General features: G+C 42.0%; 2 protein-coding genes across 2 annotated transcripts; both read right to left on the reverse strand.

Annotated features, from left to right (window-relative positions):
- Window positions 1-945: 945 nt before the first annotated feature.
- LOC112588966 (putative nuclease HARBI1) lies at window positions 946-1,549 on the reverse strand. Its single transcript, XM_025300411.1, has 2 exons — window positions 1,492-1,549; window positions 946-1,358 (listed from the first exon to the last, which is right to left on the reverse strand). The coding sequence occupies exons 1-2, from the start codon at window positions 1,547-1,549 to the stop codon at window positions 946-948; spliced, it is 471 nt and encodes a 156-aa protein (XP_025156196.1).
- On the reverse strand, window positions 1,354-2,813 carry LOC112588049 (uncharacterized). The gene is made up of 3 exons (XM_025300412.1): window positions 2,598-2,813; window positions 2,339-2,535; window positions 1,354-1,573 (listed from the first exon to the last, which is right to left on the reverse strand). Exons 1-3 carry the CDS (start codon window positions 2,811-2,813, stop codon window positions 1,549-1,551), a joined length of 438 nt encoding a protein of 145 aa, XP_025156197.1. The 3' UTR covers window positions 1,354-1,548.
- Between the last annotated feature and the right edge of the window lie 6,595 nt (window positions 2,814-9,408).

Here is a 9,408-nt window from a genome sequence, read left to right on the forward strand (position 1 = left end):
GACTCCGGTGTGTAGCGATGGATCCATGTTTCATCCATTGTGACAAATCGACGCAAAAACTCCTTCTTATTGCGGTTAAACAGGGCCAGATTTTGCTTTGAAAGTCGAACATGTTCCGCTTTTTGCTCAATTGTCAAAAAACGCGGCACCCAACGCGCGCAAAACTTTTTCATGTGTAAATATTCAAGAATGATATGACCAACGCGTTCCTTTGAGATGCCTATGATGTTAACTAGCTCATTCAATTTCATTTTGCGGTCATTCAACACGATTTCACTGATTTTCTGGATGTTTTCTGGAGTAACTGCCTCATTTAACCTTCCTGAACGTGGTGCATCATTTGTGCTCGTACGGTTACGACGAAACTCAGCAAACCAATATTTGATGGTTGAATTCGGTGGGGCAGATGTGCCGTAACATTTATCAAGCCATGCCTTTGCTTCAACAGTGTTTTTTCCCATCAGGAAGCAATGTTTAATCAAAACACGAAATTCACTTTTTTCCATAGTAAAGATAAATTCAGAGGTAACGTCACTTCGAAAGCTATAACTTGTACACGAGTCAACGAAATATCATGAAATTTTTACAGCATCTAAGTTAAGGTTGGTACTCTATAGGAAATATAAGGATTTTTAGTTTGTGGCGCCATTTATATGTCAGGCCAAAGACTTTTCAGCCCGTGTAGTACAAATTGTTACATAAGTTAAAAAACTAAGATTAGAGATTTATTTTATGTTCATTTTATGTGTATTTGCTATTATAAAGGAAAGACTTAAAGATAAGACATTTATTTTATGTTCATTTTATGTTTGTTATTATAAAGAACATTGCCAAAAGAAATAAAGCAAATGTTTACAAAAATATTATTTATTGCCAAAACTTGTTACAATAATAAAATACAAATATGTGTATATATAACACATATATAAAGAGTACAAAATATTGTCAGGAGAAATACTGTCTTATTAGATTATTGCGAATTCTTCGTCCAGCTATCAGTTCGTTATTTCTATTTAACATATTTAACATATCTATCCCGGGTTCGTTTACACCATCTATAACATTCATACCAAAATCCAATACTTCATGATCTGCTTCAGGTAAAGGCACGTTGTCGTGAATGCACATATTATGTAACACGGTACAAGCATTGATAATTTTCGAGCATACATCTGGTCGATAATGTAAAATTCTATGTTCCAACAAGCAACGAAATCTCATCTTCAAGACACCATTGCAACGTTCAATAAGTGATCTAGTGCTCTTTTGCCAATCATTGTATCTTCTTGTTCCAATATTAGGATTATTGTCCATTATTGGAGTCATCATCCAAGGTCTAAGCGCACAACCAGAATCACCTGTAAAGCAATATAATGTTATATATTGTAACTAAAAACAATATTGAATAATCACTTTGACGATTATATATTACCTAATAAAAAAAGCTGTGTCCACGATTGTAAATATCTTGCATAATAGAAAGAACATTACTATTATTCCAGATATACGAATCGTGAGTACTTCCAGGATATCTGGCATTAATATTCATTATCCTAAGATCAGAATCACATATCTGCAAAGAAAGCTATACTTGTATTATTTGTATAATAATATATCTAATTGAATTGTGTTAATGCATAATCGTACCAATTGTACATTAATAGATATCCTTTTCTATTTATATATATATGTTCAGGATAATTCTCATCTTCTTTAGGAGGTGAAACAATTGCAACATGAGTGCAGTCTATACAACCAATCGCTCCAGGAAAACGATGATTAATCCAAAATCTATATATATGTACACTGTCCGTAATTAATTCGTTTCGTTCCCCTAGCAAGTTTCTATAGAATGTGTTACACATCCTATACACATTCACTAAGGGAACGGAATAAATTAATGACGGGTACTGTGCATATAACATAATCTATATGTACATATAATATAAATAATATACATAAATAAATACGTATGATTATATTATATATGTATATAAATATATACAATAGGTGCTTTCCATTTAGCGACATAAATCAACACAAGTATCATTCTATCTTTTTTCTCATAAAATGTAGAACAAAGATAAAATGATGCTTGAGTCAACTTGTGTCGCTAAATGGAAAGTACCTAATGTCATAAGCCTGCATTCTGAGCTCTCTTTTTTATCGCTAAAAATGCCTTTAAAAGTGGCTTATAACCAATCATAAAGCTTATATGCCACTTTTAGAGGCGCTTTTATCAATAAAAGAGAGCTCAGAATACAGGTCATAGAGTCTATCAGACAGACCATAATTATATACACATTATCCTATTTAATTTTTCTGAATATATACTAACTTGTTACGTAGTTGTTGCAGCTTCTGAAGGATGTTAGGAAAACACACCCAATCGTTGAATATTTCTGGTAAATTAAGAATGTTAGTCACATTTCGAACACATCTGCTGACCGAAGGTTGACTAATAGCCATGTGAATATTTTTTCCTATGCAATTCTGATAGCTGCCTAACCCATAAAAGTGTAATGCAACTAAACCCTACAATAATTTTATTAAATAATTATATCAAATAATTTATATTCTGCATGTGTTGTACGCACTTGTACAGTTGCGTCCAAAGCTGAAGATCGTGATGGTTCTACAAAATTGTCTTCCACAATATTAATAAGTCTGTTTGCTGTTTCTTTTTTCAATCGAAAAAGATTTATGAACTGTCGTTCTAATAATTCAAATGGATCATCCCTTATATGAAAACGCGCATTCATTATAATCGAAAATATTTTCCAATTGTTCAGCGATATGAAGTTGCACAGCATTTTGATATGCTATATCCATTGCAAAACAATTAATTTAATTCACCTCACTCACATTGTATAATCTCACTTTTGTCGAAAACAGCGCTTTTATTACTAGATTTATCGTATACGACTTGCATATCGCATGGGTTATACCACTCGATATGAATCGTTCGATATTTTCTCGCATGCGATGCATCTCATTCATTCAAGAATATCATTTCTGCTATCGTATGCGATATCGCATACGATATCTAGGGTCCTCGTTTCAGGAATAGATCCCCTAGGGTTTGAGTCTGACCTAGTTTCGACTTATCTTTTCTTTGACGTATGCGTGACGTCACGATGCACACTCTAAGAACCTTCACTAGACGTCTAATAGCAACAGGCGACGGTGGTCTAGGAGCTTTGGAGCATTGGATAGTAACCGCGAGGGCCCGGGTTCGAGTATACCTAAATCCCAGTACATTTTTTTTCTCGTGACGTATGCGTGACGTCACGGTCGCCATCTTGCGTGACGTCCCACCATGAGTTCCCCTTCCTCGCGCGACGTCATACACTGCGCCCTGAGTTCCCCGCTTCCCCGCGTCCCCCTCAGCATTCCTGAGTTAGAACCGGCCTTACTATTCTACTACAATCGAAGTCTCTCTCGACAATTTCAAAAAGATTGGAAAAGGCAACCTCACAGCAACGAAAATCAGATCGCGGATCGCGACGTTGAAGGAGAACTAGGCGCAGTTTCAATCTGGCCACGACATACTCACTCATGGAACTGACGCTGCGCAATAAGCGAAGATAGAATATTTCAAGGACCGTTACTGCGATGCTACTGAGGACGAGTTTCATGCGGCTCTTGACCACATGGCTGAATACTTGAACGAGATCGAATCGGTTGTGAGTCCAAATCAATCATTCGCCAGCTCAAATTTTCGTCCGGATGCTTCCAGTGTTTCTTTGTCGCACTTTCCGCTCATTCAGTTGCCACCGTTCGACGGTAACATCGAAGAATGGGAGCAATTCCGAGATCGTTTTACTGCGCTTATAAGAAATAATCGCGATCTCAACGATTTCGCGCGTATGCATTTTCTATCGTCGTGTCTGAAAGGTCGCGCTTTGGAAATCATCTCGAATCTTGCAGTAACCGCTGATAATTTCGAGATTATTTGGCACACGTTAACTTCGCGATACGAGAATAAACGCCGGTCGCTCAACGTGCATTTGTCCACTCTTCTTAATCTAACATCGCTCACACGTGAATCTGCCGCGGAATTGGAAACTCTACTTGATTGAGTCAATGTTGCGATTGCATCGCTTCGCAACATCTAAATCGTCTATATCGCAGTCTAAATCGTTCGCCTGAAGATCTCTGGAATGACATCCTCGTTCTTATTACACAAGAACTTGATCCGATAACGAGAAAAGTGTAGAATTTGAAGGAGAGCGACCGGGATATTCCGTTGTCTTACGACGAGTTCAATAGTTTTCTACGGCCCGTGCGTTAGAGGAATTTATGACAAATGCGAAGTCCGCTCAGAGACCGCTGCAATCTTCACGCGGTCACATTGCTACCGCCGTTACGACTTCAAAGTCAGCGTGTCCGCTTTGCCAAGCATCGCATTTTATTAACGTATGTCCCGCTTTTACGAGCAAGAATGCGCATCAGCGTCGCGAGATCATTAAGCAAATGAAGCGATGTTTCAATTATCTGAGTGCTAAGCATGCCGTTAACGATTGTACCAGTAAGTATTCGTGTCGATTTTGTCAGAAAAGACATCATCATTCTCTGCTGCACGTCGATTCGGATTTTTGTTCAAATTATCGACCAAAGCTGCGTCTATAAGTTGCTCAATACCTCAACACCTTTCATCACAGTCTGACGTCACGTCTTTGCTCGCTGCGAATGCAAAATCCGCCCGCGCGCAAGTCTTGCTCGCGACAGTTTGGATGATTGTCCGCGCGTCCTCCGCCCGCACCGCAATCGTCCGAGCTCTTCTGGATCAAGGATCTGAAATGACGTTCATTTCAGAAAGTCTCGCTCAGACTCTACATGCAAGCCGCGTATGCATTTCGATGTCAGTTTCCGCCGTCGGCGGAATTTATGCAGATCATTTTCGCTCTGCAACTTGCAATATTTGGATATCACCGCGAGACGTTTTCACTCCGTCGTTCGATACAACAGCGCTCATAATGAAATCTCTTACTTCATACGCTCCAAAGCCCTTAATAGAAGAGATAGGCCGGTTCTAACCCAATTTCTAAAAATTTTTGCAAAACCGCTTTTTTAATTAAATAGTTCTCGTTAATACTCCCTTTATCAATAACCCCTCCCTAGAATTTTTTGCTTTCATGGACTAGATGTGACCGTGACGTCACGAGAAAAAAACTGTCGGGGGGCTGCTGCTAGATTCGAACCCGGGCCCTCGCGGTTACTATCCAATGCTCTAAAGCTTCTAGACCACCGTCGTTTGTTGCTAGTAGACGTCTAGTGAAGGTTCTTAAGGTGCCAATACATGGGAGCGTCGAGCGTCGAACGTCAAAGCGTCCAACCAATCAGTTTCTCATTTCTTATTTCAGGGATAAAAACAAGGAACTTTGATTGGTTGGACGCTTTGACGCTCGACGCTCGACGCTCCTATGTAAAGGCACCTTTAGACTGGGCATGATGACGTCACGAGAGGAAAAATAAATCGAAATTAGGTCAGACTCAAACCCCAGGCCCTTCGTTTACTGCGCAATATCGAACGTCTATCGAACGTCTATTGAACGTCTATCGAACGTCTATCGAACGTCTATCGAACGTCTCTCGAACGTCTATCGAACGTCTATCGAACGTCTATCGAACATCTATCGAACGTCTATCGAACGTTTATCGAACATCTATCAAATGTCTATCGAACGTCTCTCGAATGTTTGTGCTTACAGTTTCTCCAAACGGTAGAGGATCGATATGGATTTAAATGACGACATTCCACTAACAGCAGTCAGTATTCGCTTGGCAGTTTGCGAACATGTCGCTAACGCTTACGTTGACTGGCAACAGTAGCGTCCTTACGGTGAACTATTTTCCCGCTATAGATTTGAGCGACGGTGATTATGAGCTTGGTTTAACGGATTTTGAAACATATAATACGATATCAAATGTAAATTCATCGAATAATATATTTTACTATGGTGCTAACGACAAAGAAATTACGATTCCTGAAGGATCGTACGAATTGCGCGCCATATACGAATATCTAAAACGTGCAATTTCATATTCTCAAAAACAGTGCATTTCAAAAATAACCCATATAGAGATGACGATAATGAAAGTAGAATAGTAAGGCCGGTCCTAACCCAGGAGTGCTGAGGGGGACGCAGGGAAGTGGGGAACTCAGGGCGCGGGGTATGACGTCGCGCCGGGAAGGGGAACTCATGGTGGTAGGTCACGCAAGATGGCGACCATGACGTCGCGCATACGTCACGAGAAAAAAAATGTATTGGGATGTAGGTAGACTCGAACCCGGGCCCTCGCGGTTACTACCCAATGCTCCAAAGCTCCTAGACCACCGTCGCCTGTTGCTATTAGACGTCTAGTAGAGGTTCTTAGAGTGGGCATGATGACGTCACGAGATAAAAAATAAGTCGAAACTAGGTCAGAGACGTCACGCATACGTCAAAGAAAAGATAAGTCGAAACTAGGTCAGACCCAAGGCTAAACCCCAGGCCCTTCGTTTACTGCGCCATATCGAACGTCTCTCGAACGTCTATCGAACATCTCTCCAACGTCTCTCGAACGTCTATTGAACGTCTCACGAACGTCTATCGAACGTCTATCAAACATCTATAGGTATTTTTATCAATATAATTAACATAATTAACATATAAAATCCTAAGAAAGGGGATAAGGGGAAGTTGGAAGAAAGGATGTGGTCTAAAGTAAAAAAGATGTATCATAATATATAACAAAGTAATTTATTTCTCAGAATACCAAACAGCTCATAGCTTCGTGCAAGATATCTTTCGAAGCACATGTCAGCAGCTCGCAATCAATAAGTAAATCACTGTCAAAGGCAGCGCTTTCACGTATCGCTTTTACCGCATTGCACATTTCGGTAATTTTTTTTTCTCGAAGATCTTTTACAAAAGTTAAAATTCTTGATCTAACCAGATACGACTGTTCAGACAACTGCGTATATATATGATCAATGCAATATTCATAAGTAATGCGATGTAATTTCTGTTTGCCCTCGGCAAACGTCCGTCGGCTCGCGCGACACGGTCCTTCTCACAATACCAACACTAAAGGGGTTGGGCGCCAGGTGCAGCGGGCTGCACCGATCACCAACACCAATGAGAAACCACCAAAAGGCCGAGACACGTGAATCCGACGGGACCGGTAGTTCCTCGGAAATTAAAGTCGGTAGACGGGAGGGTTCGATCGGAAATCCGGGAAGTTATCGGGAAACAAAGAGTGGCACTAAGCGTTTGGATTATCTCACTTTTATTGCGTCACGGGAATCGGTACGGTCCGACCCCTCGATATGATACACCTCGCCGCGTTCTCTCGCGAGTTTGAGACTTGCTCTGCACTCACAAATAGTTAACCGAGACACGGTATGCACGGGACACCGAAAGAGAAAAACAGGTGGACGGTCTTACAAAGTCGGGAACCTCCCGGCGGCGTGGTCCTTCGTCCTCCTTCCTCCGCTCGTTCTGGCGCAACGCAGCCACCGACGGTACCCCCTTAGCCTTCCGTTTCCCCTCGGTCCTCGGCAAGGGGCCGGGCACTGCGGTTTTCTTTACGATCGGTAGTGATCGAAACACCGCTTTCCCTTTTTCGAGCAGCACGGCAAACCTCCTTAGGTGAGCGGAACACAAAAGAACAATCCTTCGAAGGTGAGCGGAACACCAGAACTCTATCTCTCGCTAACGGCCAAAACGAATCTCTTTCCTACAGCGATATTCGGTAGCTAACGACAAGCGATCCGCAATAGTCGGAAGCAGTCTGGCGATATAAGAGAGACCGAAAAGCGGTAATCCTCTCTTTTTTTTCCGCAAAACAGATCTCTTCCTTTCTTCCTTGTCTTTCCTTTGTTTTGGGGAGAGGCTCTTTTCTCCCCATTCCTCGTTTGCTCTCCCAGTACGGGAATCCTTCCGCGGATCTCTGTTTTCGATCCGCGGGACGGATGCTCGGTCTCACTCTCGCGCGCTCTCTCTCTCTCTCTCGCGCTTCCGCTGTCTTCGCGTACGCCTAGGCCGAGTTTCTCTCGCACTCGGTCACGCGTCGAGCACGGGAGCGACTGTATCTTCGCTCGATATTCCTACTGGCCTGTGGACATCGAAAACGGCAGCGAGAATCTTTTGAGGCGATATGGGAGTCGATAATAAAAAAAAGATAATGGGAAGCATTCACCTGATGTGGCTGTCCTGGCGACGGGTGACGTCCTCTTCTCCCTCCGGGCTCCTCCGGTCTTGGTGGTCGGCGCAGGAGCTCCAGGGGCACAAAGCTCGGGGACGCGGGACCATCACACCTGCGCGCTCTTACCACTAATAATAATAACTAATTACGATTTCGGGGTGGGGGTCCCCCGTAATTCACGCAACCCTTAGAACCTCTTCCCTCCCCCGCCTCGCGGTGTAAAGTTTGCCATATTGTGATGGGCGCCTCCGCGGCTGCCACGTCACAGTAAATAACTTGTTCATTGTAGCAGGACTCAAATATAAACTCTTAGAAAATTGCATTAATTTCATAACTTTTGAACCATTTAGCTCGAACAATTTCACTCCTAAATTTTGAATCCGTAACGGAAAGTACGATGGGTTGCACGCTTCCAGAAGTCGTCGTACAGCACCACGATTTTCCATCAATTTTCCCCAAGTGTCTGTATGTAATATTAGTTCATTACCGCGATTGCCGCCGAGGACTATTTCCACGACGAGGTAGGGTCGATATTGTATTGGGTGAGTGCAAAAGTTCGTGCGGAGTTTCAATAGATGGAGTTATAAGCGTCGTAAAGTGTTGTCATTAATACTTCCATCTACATATTATATAACGTTGGAAAGGTGACGTCTTCAGCTGTTATTAAAAAAAAATCATTTGTTTTCATACAAACTGCTTCGAGAAATATCACTTTGAAAATGAGTATCGATAAGATGCATTTACGGCATGTTATGCTTTACGAGTTTCGGAAGGGAATAAACGTTGTCGCAGCCGTAAAAAACATTCAGGATGTTTATCAGGATGAAGCACCAGCTAAACGAACTGTGGAAAAATGGTTTGCTAAATTTCGGCGCGGAGAATTTAACCTTGAAGACGAGCCACGCTCTGGTCGACCTTCTGACATTGATGACGATGTTTTGCGTACTTTAGTGCTCAATAATCCGCGAATTTCAACAGAAGAAGTTGCTACTACTCACTAAACGTTGACCGATCAACCGCTTTTCGGCGTTTAAAAAAGATGGGATTCGATTTGAAGCTCGATATATGGATGCCCCATTTGCTGACCGAGAAGAATAAAATCAAGCGAATTTCTGCAGCCGTTTCTTTACTCGGGCGGCTCAGTAACGAGTCGTTTTTGGATCGACTAGTGACGGGCGATGAGAAATGGGTTCTCTACAACAATGTTCAGCGCAA

The sequence above is a fragment of the Harpegnathos saltator genome, unplaced genomic scaffold, assembly GCF_003227715.2.
Source record: "Harpegnathos saltator strain DR-91 unplaced genomic scaffold, Hsal_v8.6 scaffold361, whole genome shotgun sequence".
Classification (NCBI taxonomy): domain Eukaryota; kingdom Metazoa; phylum Arthropoda; class Insecta; order Hymenoptera; family Formicidae; genus Harpegnathos; species Harpegnathos saltator.